Here is a 16,267-nt window from a genome sequence, read left to right on the forward strand (position 1 = left end):
AACGCTCTGGCACTTGTATTTATATTTCATTTTATTCACCCATCATGTTAACTCAGCAAATAAACAGAAAAAAGAACACACTACAATATTAAACTATTTCAACAAGCTTACAATCATCACATTCATCTGCATGGGGAGGAGGACCAAAGCACCGCTGATGTTACAAACTCTTCTTCCACACATTGCGTGCAGTTACACATTTCCACCAGGGAGGTCTCCAAATCCCCAACACTTATATAGTGTAGCTTTAAGTTTGTTTCTAGTGGAGGATGTTATTTTCATAAATTAACAATTGACCAGGGATGCCCAAACTTTTGCATACAATTATGTTTAATAGTTGTGTAAACTAGATATGGAACAGCAGCAACCAGGTTTGAACTCTTGACATAATAGGTTACATAATATAATGTTTGAGTTTGATGTTCTGCACCATTATTATATGTACTGTGCTCTAAAAGTTGAGTTGATCTCGTAGTAAGTAAAAGAACAAATTCAAGATTATTCAAAGGATATGCATTTATTTTTTTTATAAAACCAAAAACTACATGTGGAATAAATAAATGAAACACAACCATACTTCTGTACAAGACATTTCTAATGCAGAGTGAAAAATCAAAACAAAACAATATGGTCCCCATGAGTACATTTTCGCAAAAAGGTTCAAAGATTGAACTAGAGAAGGCAATATTTTGGCGAAAAATTGTGGCAAAAACCAAAAAAGGGTAATAACGAAAATGTTATTGTATAAATATATACATATTTTTGCAAGCAGACATAATCAGTGATTTTTTTTTTTTTTTTTTACTAAAAGTCATACTTAGTGTTTTATATGCCAGCACTGCTGGACTGAGTATGAGGTATTTGCACAGCTGTCTATCCGTAACCTGCCTGTTAAAGTCTAATGAAAATCACTTTATTTTCCCCATGGACAGCTACACAAGCTAAGTCTTGACGGCAGACGCTTGCCAGAGAGAGACAAATACTTAATGAATTAGATGGGTACATGGTCAGAATTAAGAAGTGGTGCACTGTGGACTTTCGGAAAGGTTGTAGTGCTATTGAAATGGTGACCTGCATTTCAAAGCTTCGTTTTGTAACTCCGTACATACGATCACAGTTCGGACTGCACGTTAGTGGATGTGGAAAAAGTTTTGCTGGGAGATAAACAGTTGTGAGAAACACATGTGGGCAGACGTGAACGTTTGAGAGAGAAAAAAAAAAAAAACCTCAAAATGAGCTTCAGTAACACAAGGCACACAAACATAAGCAGGACGTATGCTACAAGCTAACTCGCTAACTTAGTCTTCACAGCAGAACAGGTCCAAGCCAAGCGCTCGAACAACTTTTAACCTGTGACTAGTACCACTCACTCACATGACCTTATCATCCGTTTAGCTAGTTGTGGAATTCATTTGTTTAAAAAAAAAAAAAAAAAAAAAAAAAAGGAAAAAAATGAAACACCTCTTCAAACTACAGCAGCAGAACCAACCTTTTAAGCGTGACTAACAGTGTGTTGACCCTCCTGAGCGAGAAAAAAAAATTATACTGGTGAGAAATATTTTTGCTTTCACACAGCAAGTGGCAGTTAATAGCAATGATGACTAAATGAAAAGTTTCCATATACAAAAGTCACGTGCCACTTTGGGAGGGACACAGACATGAATGCTCTAATGCTGCATTCACATGTAAGCAGACGGAGGACTGCAAACCAGAAAACCCACTGTTTTCAAATGACCTGTGCCAGAACTTTCTGCCACTGCCAGCAGCAACGTTCTGTAGACTGCAGTGGTGAGCGAAACGTTCTTTCAAGAATTCAAGTTTCCCACCTTCTGCTGTTGACCACAGCAGGAGTATAAACCGGGTGTTGATTTTTTTTTTTTTTTTTTTGGGAGCCATGGACGCCAAACTTTTCACTGTTGAATTCCAGACAAACCCAGCATTAAACAACACAAAATAAAACAGTACAGATAGTCCTCCTGACTGTTATCCACCTTACGTTAACACCGACAATCAACCGTTCTTGCCAGCACCACTGTCACCAAGCAACATCTACGTGGCTTCATGCCACCATCAGTCACGCTATGAGGCGCAGAATGGCATCTTTTTATCCCCAACGCAAACATGTGAACACAGCATGAAAACAAGAAAATGGTAAACCGTTTTAGATTTTAAGGTTCTTTGTATCAAAAATCCAATTCGATTTTTTTGTGTAAATGTTAAGATAACTTGACATGTAAAAATTATAACATGGCAAGATTCAACTTTTACTAGTAATTATATTTTAGCAGCTAAGCATTCAGTTAAAAGAAAAGTTAATGAATGCTTTTCCTAGTTCATTTTAAATAGGAAATAGCAAGCGGGAGGAATTTAACATGTACTAAATCAAAAGAAAGTTTTCTAAATTTGCTATTTCTTCATTTTAAAACTGAATTACTACATGTGCAAATTAAATCTGCTTTTACATTGAGAGTTTTAACAGGCAACGGTCCAGTTTAAGATATAAATTTGAACATGTAATAATTTCAATTACATTTTTTATAGTGACTTTTCTTGTAAAAACTGATTTAGAACATGTTAAAAATCTGAACTCATACCAACTCATAGCAAAAATGTTCTTCCAAATTAAAATGAATGGGGAAAAGTCATGATTTCTCACTAGTCAGAACTGAATTCTTACATGCTAAAAATAATTTCATCAATTTGACATTTTAGAATTTGATTTTTAACAAAGTTCATGTTTTTACTAGTACTAAAAATTGTACCCATTCAAATTGAATTTTCAATATAAAAAGTGTGGATTAAACACTAAAACAGCTTTCCACATGAAACAGCAGGTGGTGATGTTAGGACAGGATGAACTGTTCTAGCATGAGTGCAATGTAAACCCCTACCCCCAAATCTCACAGCTTAATTCCTTAGCTTTCCTCCACATTTGCCCCCATCCTTACTGAAGAGTGACTGTGTTTCTGGGAGAGTAGATGAACAGAGAGATGTACAACTTGGCGGTTGGAGTAAAATGACTCAAAGTATACAGGGAGAGGAAAGGGAGATCACTAGAGTGTAACAGTTGGCAAAAGACAAGTTAGTTTTCTTCAGAGGAAGAGTCCACTTTGCCTTTCTTGCTAGGAGGAGCACCATCTTCCATATCCTGCCACAAAGAAAGGAAAAAAAAAGAGCACCATCAGCAACAAACCCTGAAAGACCATCAACTGTCTGTGAACCTATTAGTGTTGTACTATTCATATCAATAAAGACTAACTGCTTAATAATTTTAATACTGCCACTCTAAAAGAAACCCAACATCTCTTAAGATAAAATTCATTACACGACATGTGAAATGCCAATAGCTGTTTGATTATATATATATATATATATATATATATATATATATATATATATATATATATATATATATATATATATATATATATTTGTCAATATGTTTTGTTTTTATTGTGTTACCTGAGCAGCTTTGGAGGAATCTGTGAAGTGTTCTTGGTCTCCCTGCGATTTGCCGTCCCTCTTGGCTGTTGTTGATTCTGATGAGGAGTGATTTTGTCCTGATGATGAAGGGCATTACTGAGTAAAATACTACATGAATTGCCATTACTTGAAGCGATGCATAGACTAAAAACAAGTTTATGCCGAGCCCCGCCCCACCCCACCCCACCCCAAATGCACTTATTCAGCCAAGACATGTCTTGGTGTCTGAAGTTTGCTTCTTTAGTTTTGCAATTGAGCTATGCGGGCAATGCAGCAGGGGGGGGGTGGGGGTGCAAGGGTGTGCAAGCCCTGTGAGAGCCATGAGAGGTGGTGGGAGTATGGTGACCAAGCAGAGAGCTGCGAGAGGTGGCATGTGGATGGTGCCCAAGCACCAACAAGAGGCAGCGTGCGGATGGCTGGCACAGTTACCTTGTGAAATAGAAGTGACCGAGGCTGGTCTGGCAAATTGGTGATAAACAAAAAAAAATCCCTCGTTTCAGTTCAGGTAGCAAGCTAGCTAACTCACAAACTATATTCTAACAAAAATACACTGCACACTCATCTGTTGGAAAGAAAACACATAACCGACATGCCTGGTGGCATTTGGGTGACTTGTGTGCAGCAGAAGTTAGCCATAGAGCTAACAACGCGGCAAGCAAGCTGGCTTACTCGTTTACCATGAACACAAAATTAAAATGCTAGATAATTATATACTCATTACAACACAGTGCTGAACACTGATCTGTAGCAAGAAAAGTGTAGTTATCCTTCCAGGATCAGAGTTTTCCCAAGCTCCCTTAAGTAACAGAAGCTTATATTCAACAAATTAGCATTGTGTAATCTGCATGCCTAAATCATCACACTAGTCTTAATCTGCTTTGAATTGTTAAATAATCCTTAAAAGACTTACTCATATGACTTCTACCATCACATGACACTGTAGTTTTTAAAAAAAACTGCCTACAGTACATTGCAGAGTTAAAACAGTAGTAGCCACCTTGAAGCTCTAAATTTGTCTGAAGTCACATAAGCAAGTCAATTTGGTATGTGGTTTGAAGCAAGCGTATAAGGATTTAGGCCCACAGTTTTTGCTGTTCTCACCTGCCGGCTATAAGCTACATTAGCCCCATAGCTATAATACAAATACAACCCCAATTCCAATGAAGTTGGGACGTTGTGTAAAACATAAATTAAAACAGAATACGATGATTTGCAAATCCTTTTCAACCTCTATTCAATTGAATACACTACAAAGACAAGATATTTAATGTTCAAACAGATAAACTTTATTGTTTTTTGCAAATATTCACTCATTTTGAATTTGATGCCTGCAACACGTTCCAAGAAGTTGGGACAGGGGCGTGTTTACCACTGAGTTACATCACCTTTCCTTTTAACAACACTCAATTAGCGTTTGGGAACTAAGGACACTAATTGTTGGAGCTTTGTAGGTGGAATTCTTTCCCATTCTTGCTTGATGTACAACTTCAACACAGTTCGTCGCTCCATCTAAAAGTGCAAGTTAAAACTCTGCCATGCAAAGTGAAAGCCATATATCAACAACACCCAGGTACCCTGCTGGCTTCTCTGGGCCCGAGCTCATCTGAGATGGACTGACGCAAAGTAGAAAAGTGTCCTGTGGTCTGACGAGTCCACATTTCAAATTGTTTTTGGAAATCATGGACGTCGTGTCCTCTGGGCCAAAGAGGAAAAGGACTGTCCGGATTGTTATCAGCACAAAGTTGAAAAGCCAGCATCTCTGATGGTGTGGGGGGCTGTTAGTGCCCATGGCATGGGTAACTTGCACATCTGTGAAGGCACCATTAATGCTGAAAGGTACATACAGATTTTGGAGCAATATATGCTGCCATCCAAGCAACGTCTTTTTCAGGGACGTCCTGCTTATTTCAGCAAGACAACGCCAGGCCACATTCTGCACGTGTTACAACAGCATGGCTTCGTAGTAAAAGAGTGCGGGTACTAGACTGTCCTGCCTGCAGTCCAGACCTGTCTCCCATTGAAAATGTGTGACACATTATGAAGCACAAAATACGACAACGGAGACCCCGGACTGTTGAGCAACTGAAGTTGTACTTCAAGCAAGAATGGGAAAGAATTCCACCTACAAAGCTCCAACAATTAGTATCCTCAGTTCCCGTTTACTGAGTGTTGTTAAAAGGAAAGGTGATGTAACACAGTGGCAAACATGCCCCTGTCCCAACTTCTTTGGAACGTGTTGCAGGCATCAGAATCAAAATAAATATAAGAGTAAATATTTGCAAAAAACAATGAAGTTTATCTGTTTATCAGTTGAATATAGGTTGAAAAGGATTTGCAATTCATTGTATTTTGTTTTTATTTATGTTTTACACAACATCCTAACTTCATTGGAATTGGGGTTGTATGATAACCAGAGGAATATAAAGACGATCAGAGGACTAAAATCAGTACAGAATAAATTGCTGTTAATGGTAGATTGCTGTAATGTTAGGAATGTATACGTAGGTGTCAGTGAATATATACAGCTTGTAGGAGGGGAATATAAGGTTTATTCTCTCTAGAGATTGATGCTTATGCAAATATAAAGAAGCAAACTTCAAATATTCACGTTCATTTGATTACAACATTTGTGCTTCGGGAAAACTATGTAATTTATATCTTTGGCCAAATCATTACTTTGTGCATAAAACTCAGTCCAGCTGACTCACCAGTCTTGCTGTCCTGTCCAGACAAAGACTGTTTGCTAGGAAACTGATCGCTCTTGGTCTCGTTGCTGTCGTTCTGAGACACCGCCATGGGTTCAGGGGTGGGGCTAGTGTTGTTACTGGTCTCCTGTTTTAAAGGGGAAGAGTCAGCGATGGAGCTCTGGTTACTGTTATCATCTGCAAAAGAGAAAATGCAATAGGTTAAACAAATCACTGGCAAGAAAACCATTGCTCAAAACAGAATTAGCATCACAGTAAACACTGTAGAGATCAGTTCATTTGAAGTCTGCATATTTTACTGCTTGATAGCACCCTCAAGTGGTAGGAGAGAATAAATGGCCTGATGACCAAAAGCTGATTATGTGTAGACATACATATGGGTAAATGTTCAAATGTATTATATGTATGATACCATGACTAATATAAAAATGTAAATATATGCAATATCTTAAATTATAATGGGACAACAAATGATAGCCAAAAAAGTCTCCCAGCAAACTCAACCGTTCATTTCTCCATTCGGATATATCCCCAGCATCTGTGTCATTACCATGCATGTCCATCATTCCAGGAGAAGAACTGTTCTCTGGTGTAGTGACTTCAGAGCCATACTTGTCATCCTTGCCCTTCTTCTTGTTCTTGTTCTTCTGCAAAGAGAAAACGACTGAATACAATGCACTGTTCTCTTACGTACAAGTTGCAAATCTACTGTGGACACATGAAAATGGAAGAAAAAAAAAAAAAAAAAAAAATATCACATAAATTTTACTCATCAAGCATATTTCATAATATGAGCCAAAGAAATACAAAGTTATTTATACTGATGTTTTTACAATGCTAGGCATAATAAAGTGGAAATTAAGAAAAAAAAATGGAAGAACCATTTCTTCATACTTACATCGTCGGACTTGGGTTCCATCACTGGCACCCACTTGTAGATTCGCAAAGATGTGTCACCGACCGTTACCCATTTCTTCTCCCTGAGGAATTAATCAGGTTTGAGTAAATAGCCTGAAACAGCGTGAACAGTTTTAAACTGTTGTAGATTTTTTTTTGGCCAACACCCCCTGGACCTCTCAAAATATAGTAACTGTTTGACGCATAAATTTACAACATCAATACTAAAGGCCACATCTTCACATACTGATATGATGATCACAGACAATTAGCATTTCAGTCATTAAATGGTTGCCAGCTGATTTTTGTCTTATTTGCATTATAAATATTTGTGTAGTTATGACCTTTAACAAAAGAGCAACAGTCCTTGAAACTAAAAAGTGAAATTACTGCTACATTAGCAAACCACTCTAAGCTAAGTGATGCTTACACAGGCACTTTACATCACAAACAAAGCTTTTAGCAAGCTTTTGTGCTTGGCCTTGGCAATATACCATTTATTAATCTGCAATGTGACACTATAAACTGTCAGCCATATATTTTACTCAGAACATAAAGGCTGTGAACACCACATTAATTTGCTTTGAGAATTATGGCATAAAAATCATTTTAAATTATTCTGCTACACATATTGCCTACAGTGCTGGTTAGTGTGGCAAAGTTGAGCAACATGATATTTCAAGATATTTTTGTGATATACAAGTATCACTATATTTTTTTTTAAACTTGTGTATAATTCAATCGGTGAGATGTAAACAAAGTAATTCAGAGTGAAATGTTTCCTTGCAGAGAAACGTACAGGCTTAGATTTCTTTACAGTGGTTGGTAGTGCTGATAGGAACCAGAGGTCATGATGTTCCCGGCGGGGTTTTAAATGGAGAGTTGAGCTGCAGGCTGAGGAGAAGCAGCAGGAGAAATAGATCACTGTTTACATCTCTTTTTTTTTTACCAATAGTACTTCTGCATTTACTGTACTGCAATTCACCATGCACATTTGTCTATATACCTGATACACTTGAATATCTGACTATACACTAACTGTCTATACGTCCAATACACCTGTAACACTTGCCTATGCACACTTTGTCTATGTTCAACACCTGTACCTACTGACCATGCACATTTTGTCTGTCTTTTACTGTCTTTTGTCTTTGCACAGTTTACTTTGCATCTTTAATTACTGCACTGGAAAAGTAGCCCGATAGTGTTTCGTTATACTTTACTACCCTGTATTGTATAATGACAAAGCTGAATTGAATGTTCACAATGCAAATACAGCCGTTTTATTTACTATCCAAAAGGAACATTGTTTTACACAATGTTGATGACGGTAGTGGTAAATTTGAAAAATAAATGTTTTTGGAGACTATTTAGCCTTTCAACACCCTGCATGTTCCTGTTCACCATGAATGGATTTTTTAAAATAAATAATATATATATATAAATAATCAAAACATTCTCTCAAAACAACGTCTCCAGTATCAGGCAACTGTTACATGTAGGAACCTTCAATGAGGGAGCATTTAGAGACACTTTAGACGCCTGGTTCCCATCACCACCACCACTGTGAACAAATCTGACTCAATAAATTTCTCACGAATGGAGCATTTCAAATCAGACCATTCGGAATGACTCTGTACACACGTTAACCGTTTAATTAAGCAGAAAGTTTGAAATCTATGTACAGTTTCACTTTTAGTATTTAGGACTGTTTCGCTGTCTAATTTAAGTAAATATGTTACACACTGTATTATACATTTTTACACAAAGCGAGGCAGCCCTTTAACCAAGCGACATGGAAACGCCAACTCTTCTCAGTGTGGTTTGTCCCATTAAACACAACAAAAAATAGGATATTCTGTCTTTTGGGAATAAACTCAAAACCTTCACTTTCCACATTTGGCGACTTAAATACACTTTATCTCGAACGCCCAAACAGGCCAAACTTGAGTGAGAGAATTATAGAAACAGCCTGGGCTACTTTTCTAATCTGAGGTCAAATCCTGGAGATAATACTAGGTCAGAGATTATGGTGATTTTTTTCTCCTCAATCTCTAAAAAAAAGTCGCCTCATGATAAAGATGCTGTAGTTTTGCTCTTTCTCAGTTTTCCCGAACGGCCTAGTCGTAAATAAAAAGAAAAACAGTTGTTTTGTTTATTTCAATCAACGGCCGGCGGACACAATCAGGTGTGTTGTGTTTAAAGTTTCCCCTTCAGACCACCCGCTTCTGGGCTGAAACAGTGGAGTTTGAGTAGAAAGCTTTAGCCGCAATGTGCTGTGTGAAGCTAAAGCCTCAGTGCGTGTCTAAACTCCCAACCCCCCTCAGCCGCTTTCTCCTCAGCCTGCAGCTCTACTCTCCATTTAAAACCCCGCCGGGAACACATTTAAAACTATTCTCACTCAAGAGCGCCGTCACCGAGCGGCTAAAGTCAGTCACGGAGCGGATAACGCCGTTTCCACCGGAGCTGCTTCTCCGCTCAGCCGGCATTACAGGCAGGCTCCGACAGAAACGGCTTCATGTGACTGCAGCGAAATGGCTTCTAGGTTCAACCCCACATTAAAATTTAATGGAAAGAAAATGTTCCCTCTGGCCGAGCAAAGCGCTTCGAAAGGCGGCCGTTAGCGTCGTTAACCGCGCGGAGAGCAGGGCAGCACACCTTGGAGGTGACTGACTAACCGGAGTCAAACTGAACTCGACCAAAAAGCCCCTCTTCCCTTTCATTTCATTGTTTCTCGTCGTCTTCTCCTCCTCCCTCCCCCTCACCACAAGCTTGGGCTTTTTTCTGTTCGTTAGCGGCCACGCTCGCTAGCTCTTACCATTTTCGTACTTTTTCAATGGCGGCCATAACCCGCTTGATGTCATCTTTCGCCCTGCTCCGGGTCTCCGCGCGTACCGACCTGCCCGACATTACGGCTGTTGGTGAAATATCTTTTCAGTTTCGCCGGCTCGCCTGTTTAGACACAATGCGAACACACAGCAGAGGGCGGGAGGGGGAAGGCGGCGTTGGGCAAACGATTCTTGAACGAATCAGTTGACGTGAACCGATTCTTTTCACTGGATTGGCCGAGCCGAATCACACCTGAATCTCTGGAAGTGGTACACAAGCAACATACTGGAAACGGTCCCTGTTAACTATTCATTATTCCCTGCATTAGAAATTCGAGTGCGCTGTATAGAACCCAACAGTAGGGAACAGACACGGCCCCTAATCACTGTTCCCTACACCATGAAAACAGAGGCGCACTATTAAACATTACTATGTGGAAAATAAATGGGCATTTTACTGCAGAGGCCCGCTGGTAACATTTTGTATAAATAAAAATAATGCATGGCCATGACTTAGTAAAGCATGGGAACAAGATAATTAAGTTGTGGTCATGAATTAGTAAGGCATGGGAATGAGATCCTAAAGTGTGGCCACGACTTAGCAAGGCATGATCTCGTTCCTACACCTTACTAAGTCGTGGCCACAACTTAATTATCTCATTCCCACAACTTATTAAGTCGTGTCCACACATTATTTTCATTTATACGGAATGTCACCATCAGGACTCCGTACTTTACAGAACACTACTATGGGGAAAAGAAATACTTTCCCAATCACTGTTCACAACATTAGAAAATCAAGAACACTGCACACAGACAATTACACAGACAATTGTTTACAATAGACAATCAGTTGCACCTTATATTAAGCACTATATTAGTATAACAGAAAAGGTCCCTTAATTACTATTGCCTAAATTTGAAAATGAGAAACAGTAATTATAGGGAACAGACTACACTGCACAACTATGTTCACCACTACATAGTGGTAGGCCCACAAAATATTGTGCTGCTATATGTTTTTCTGAGTAGTGATATAGTATTCTTTACTTATTAATACAGTGCTCTAGAAGAATATTTCATATGTTTCATATAAGTTTAAGTCCATGTAAATTATACTAAAAAAATAACATATTTTTATTATTCAACCACACAATTACAGCATAAAACTTTCAGAACAAGGTTGAATGTATACGTATATGTCCTCTCTGCAGCCAACTTCAGTCTACAGACACAGTGGTGCTTGTTTTTCAAATTTCCGAATTTTCCAGTTTCACGTGATATTTAAGTTTGCATTAAGTTAATGAATCAATCTTTACTGAGTACTTCAGGATGCCTTACAAATTTGAGATAGCTAGACTCGAGAATGAGTGAATCATTGAACTGAAGGGTTCAAGTCATTGAACTGAAATGAATGAATTCAAATGAATCAGTTCGGGAAACTGAATCAAACTGAAGCATCACCAGCGCCTGCGCCCTCTGAGCACGAAACGGTCAAATGAAGCTTTCTGACTGCTGAGGATCAAGACAGGAATTCTCTCTCACTTTTTCAGACTCCAGAACTTTTTATTAAGCTCTACACACACGCTTTATTGCTGAAATATTAAGATATACTCCGTGTACATGACGTCAGAACAGTACACTCAAAACGCTTATTTCCCAGTATAATCTATGAACAACTTAAAGCTAATTTCTGTGTGTAAGATTAGTTTATTAGTTTATTGTAGTTTATTTAATGCCGTTTTAAAAATCACCAAACATAACACGTAAAACAATAAGAAGACATAATCAGTAATAAAACGATTTTGGTTCCTTTGTTCCTGGAAGTACTACAGTATTTCCACATGGAAACAACACATTCATTTGTCTGCACAAAGCAAGTGCTTCACACCTGCTCAAGAGGCTTTAGAAAGCTGGGAGGATGAGGAAGAGCCTTCTTCAGGAGGAGGCTCCTGGCTGGCACTGGAAAATCCTAGGATGTCTGTGGCAAATGTGTCCACGGTGATGTTCAGGGGCAACTTACTTTCCAGCAGTGACTCAGGATCTGCCTCAAAACAAACACAAAGGGGGTGGGATAGGCTTGACTAGGCTTGATATTCAAAGCTATTATTTTTACCATTTAAACAAAGCAGAAATCATCAGTGAAAAATATGAAAACTTTGTGAAAGATAGAAAGTGACAAGTCAAGTATCCTTTATTTTAAAAACAGTGCTGTAAAAAAGCATTTTCCCAACTTCTGTAAATATTAATTGCTTCAATATAATGTAATATAAGAAAACAACCAATATAAAAATACAGTTTTTACATGATTATTTCATTTATTAAAAGAAAAAAAGTGATCCAACACCAACTGGCCATGTGTGAAAAAAGTAAAGCTCCCTCTTTAGTTCATAATGCGCTGATTACTGCCAGACATGTTGAATCTAAACATCACTCACAGAGCCCTCTCCAAATATTGGCATCACTGATAAACATAAGCAAAACATGCAGTAAAACGATTATTACTTATATTTTTGATCTTTCATTCAAAATATTAACAAAAAATCAAAGTACAAAAAACAATATATACAAAAAAATATAAAAACTATCTTATCAGAAACTCCTTCATGTAATGCTTTGTGCAGCCTCCCTTTGCAAAGACAAAAGCTCTGAGTCTTCTTCTATAACGCTTAATGAGACTGGAGAACACATTGCAAGAGGTCTGAAATCATTCCTACGTATAAAACCTCTCCAGATCCTTCAGATTCAGAGGTCCCAATTGTGGACTGTCCTCTTCAGCTCATTCCACAGGCTCATTCATCTCATTCCTGGCTGAGGCAGTCAGCTTTTGATTTAAAGTCTGCTGGTATGTGATAGAGGCCATGAATTTGAACAGGTTCCCCAGGGCCTGTCAAAGCAAAAGAGCCTCACAGATCCATCACCATACTTCACAGTGGCAATGGGGTATTCCGTATAGCTATAAAAACCTGGGTTTCATCTGACCATAAAATTTCCCCATTTCCCATCTGTGACCCTTGGAGATCTGTCCACTCGAACCTGTGTGTAGGGTCATTACAGACATACATCCTCTTCCTGGTAAAATTTTAACATCTGAAGGCCAAATAGTGAAAATGGGCATTTTCAACTGTTTCGTCATTTTCTTGTAGCCAGTTTCTGATTTGTGTAGCTCAGCAACCTTTTGTCATACATCACTGCTGTATTCTCTGTTCTTTCTCATAGTAACGGATGAGTGAAGGAATTAGGCCTGTGTTTCATATCATATCCAGTATATTTCCTAGTGTAACAGGAAGTCATGATTGACCATTCAAGTGTTCCTAATATCTCGGGTGAATTAAAAAAAATAAAATATGAAATATGCGAATATACTTCAGTTAAATTTAACTCTTAAGAATCTGTAGGGGTGCCAACAATTGTGGAACACATAGATGTAAGAAAGATATTTATGTCATGACAATATTTAGTTTTTTCTTTCAATCATTATACCTTAAAGGTTGGCTTTTTGCTGATATTTTGAATGAAAGATCAAAAGGATTAAAAAAACCAAATTATAATATTATATTATATATATATATATATATATATATATATATATATATATATATATATATATATATATATATAATTATAATATTTTTTACACCTCATTTTGCTCATGATTACCAGGGGTGCCAATCAACGTCAAGTAGACTAAAAGGTCTCAAGATGCAGCAAACTATATCACAATACCTGGAAGAGATACGAAAGAAAGGTATTGAAATACGTCAGTCTGGAAAGTATTACAAAGCCATTTCTAAGACTCTGGGCCTTCAATGAACCACAGTGAGAGCCATTATCTCCAAATGGTGAAAACGTGGAACAGTGAAGAATCTTCCCAGAAGTGGCTGGCTGACCAAAATTCCTCCAACTGCACAGTAGCGATTCATCCAGGGAGTCAAAATAAAGACTCGCTTCAAGTCAGCATTCATGATTAAGCCATTAGAAAGGGACTGGGCAAAAATGGTATTCACCAGAGAGCTGCAAGGCAAAAAAAAAAACTGCTAACCAAGTGGAACAGAAAGGTTCTTCTCCCATGCGCCAAAAACGCTTTCAGTGTGTTTCGAAGAGCTCTCTAGTTCAGTACTTGAGGAACTGTCTAGGGAATCAGACATTTTCTTGGTTGTCTTATTGTCAAAACTGTTCCAGTGCACTGTACCTTCTGGTCCCCGAAAGTTCCCAAAATGCACCATAATAATCTGATGGATGAAAGCTGTATGTTCTCACTTGCCTCTTCACCTGGGAAAAAGTATTCATTGTGTATTTTACACACTTTTGCATATATAACTTACCAACAATAAGTTTGACCTAGTTGTTAGTTTATTACTAACTGAAACGATTACAGCATCCTGTTAGCTATTCAGCTAACTAGTTACATTTGTCTCTGATAAGTTTACCAAAGTATAAATTTCATGAACAAAATATGATGTTATAGCAGGCTGACCTGCTAACAGACTAATAACTAACTTGCTAACTCACACCTTTAGGAATATTAGTTGGATATAGTTGGATATAGTTGGAGCGGTCTGGCGTAAAGCTAACACAGCATTCTAGAATAAGAACATCATACCAACAGTAAAACATGGTGGTGGTGGTAGTTGCTTTGCTGCTTCAGAGTGACTTGGCATAATTCACGGAACCCTCAGTTTTGCTCTCTACCATAAAATCCTGCAGCAACAACAATTTAAAGCACAGCAGCTAGTCCCCTTCTGAATGGCTCCAAAGAAACAAATAGTTTTTAAAATTTGACTTAAAAATATCTATTGTAGGTGGTGACTTTATGAATAAAAGGAGGCTGTTCCGAAAGCTTAAGGCAGCAACAGAAAAGGCCTAGTCATCTTTAAAGGTCATCCGAGACAGTGGAATGGCTAAAAAACTGGTTGGAAGATTGTAGGGCTCTAGAGGTAGAATGGGAGCTAAGAGCCATGCCAAGTAGAGCTTTTAAAAATAAATAATACAAAATTCAACTCTATACTTAACTGGTAACCAATATGAGTACAGGGGTAATGTTCTCAGTCAGGAGCCTCACAGCTGGATTTTGGACAGTTAGCCTGTTGTCTGAAGGACATCTAGCGTGTTGTTTGTTCATGGATGTAACATATGTTAGAATGGTTAAAAAGTTCCTTTGACAAACTCCAATCAAGTATCTAGATATGTCAAACATTACGTCTTGCAATGCAAAAAAAAGTATAGGCTAGCAATTCACTAGCTAGCTTGTTTTGCTCATGTTTACTCTGGATGTTAAAAGACCATGGCTAGAGGAATTTGGGGGGCAGGTTTTAGAGGGTTTAATAAGTTGTTCCCAGGTGTGTATTCTTGTTATGAGATCATGTCTGGCCCTGTGAGACTGCACTGCAGTATGCTGATGAGCACATAAGGGCCTCAGGATAGTAGCCATAATGCTAAAGGTAAAAGAAAACATGTTCTCACAGCAGGGCTGGATATGTGAAACAGGCCATGATACAATATTCTTCACAATATGTGTGTCTCGATTCAATTTAAATTGATGCATCCTGATATCGCAATATGATAACAATGATTAAAGGATCACTCCTGCTGAAATGAAAAATGGAACTATTGCTACATCTGTAAAAATGCTTGTTTAAATCCTACAGCAGTGTTGCAGTAGGCTCTAGTGAGATTTTCTAGTTTAGCAACTAGGAAAACCCCCTTCAAACTGTGGCTGTAAGGGGGAGCGAGGAGGCGGACGCATACGCTGAGATAAGCGAGATTTATTAAGTGCAAATCCAGGGTCGTGGTCAAAGCAGTCCAGGTTCATATAGGGATCGAGGGACAGACATGACAAAAACCAGAATCCACATCAAAGCAAAATAAAGACCAATACAAAGATACAAAGACTGGCAAACACAAGCGGCAAACACAGGGCTTAAATACACGGAATAATGAGGGACAGGTGAACACAATCAGGGGCGGAGTAACCAAACAGGGGGCAGGACTAAAACCAAAACAAAGGAGCACATGGACAGGACTGGGAGGGGCCAATCGTAACAGTGGCGTAGATAGAACTTTTAGAAAGGGGTGGCCATGAATAAAATATTACATTAATACAACTATTGCCAAAAGTAAACTGAAAGACAAAACTGTGTTGATGTATTTTAGTCATTCATGAGGAAATTATGTATTTGTATCAGGTACATTAAATAGAGCAGTTTTTTTTAGTGCTTAATATTAAATTTAAGAAAAACATTTCATATAGACAGACTATCAGAGTTATTCATTTAGGTTGCATTCACAACAGATTGTACATTAGACTAATTTTTGATAGTTACAACTCATCTTACCATTAAATAGCCTGCTTCA

At 38.2% G+C, this 16,267-nt stretch overlaps 2 protein-coding genes across 3 annotated transcripts in view; both read right to left on the reverse strand.

Annotated features, from left to right (window-relative positions):
* Positions 1 to 501: 501 nt before the first annotated feature.
* bcl7a (BAF chromatin remodeling complex subunit BCL7A) lies at positions 502 to 10,084 on the reverse strand. Its single transcript, XM_017716259.2, has 6 exons — positions 9,904 to 10,084; positions 7,087 to 7,168; positions 6,739 to 6,835; positions 6,192 to 6,365; positions 3,463 to 3,560; positions 502 to 3,148 (listed from the first exon to the last, which is right to left on the reverse strand). The coding sequence occupies exons 1-6, from the start codon at positions 9,993 to 9,995 to the stop codon at positions 3,083 to 3,085; spliced, it is 609 nt and encodes a 202-aa protein (XP_017571748.1). The 5' UTR covers positions 9,996 to 10,084; the 3' UTR covers positions 502 to 3,082.
* Positions 10,085 to 11,454: 1,370 nt separating this feature from the next.
* cfap251 (cilia and flagella associated protein 251) overlaps positions 11,455 to 16,267 on the reverse strand; it is a 41,451-nt gene continuing 36,638 nt past the window's right edge. The window contains exon 20 of one of the 2 annotated variants that reach the window (XM_017716334.2): positions 11,455 to 11,957. In XM_017716334.2, coding sequence (XP_017571823.1) covers positions 11,809 to 11,957 — 149 coding nt within the window. In that variant the 3' untranslated portion in view covers positions 11,455 to 11,808. Of the gene's footprint in view, positions 11,958 to 13,796; positions 14,186 to 16,267 lie in introns of those variants that run through there. The other variant, XM_037531616.1, reaches the window with a different exon arrangement.

The sequence above is a fragment of the Pygocentrus nattereri genome, chromosome 20, assembly GCF_015220715.1.
Source record: "Pygocentrus nattereri isolate fPygNat1 chromosome 20, fPygNat1.pri, whole genome shotgun sequence".
Lineage (NCBI taxonomy): Eukaryota > Metazoa > Chordata > Actinopteri > Characiformes > Serrasalmidae > Pygocentrus > Pygocentrus nattereri.

What these genes read in the sequence shown, in the direction of transcription:
- bcl7a (XM_017716259.2), bottom strand. Translation starts at nt 9,995, where the DNA reads ATGTCGGGCAGGTCGGTACGCGCGGAGACCCGGAGCAGGGCGAAAGAT. An exon ending in ATTGAAAAAGTACGAAAATG is followed by an intron (nt 7,169 to 9,903) that starts GTAAGAGCTAGC and finishes TTAATTCCTCAG; the next exon opens with GGAGAAGAAATGGGTAACGG. An exon ending in TGGACAGGACAGCAAGACTG is followed by an intron (nt 3,561 to 6,191) that starts GTGAGTCAGCTG and finishes CTTCATCATCAG; the next exon opens with GACAAAATCACTCCTCATCA.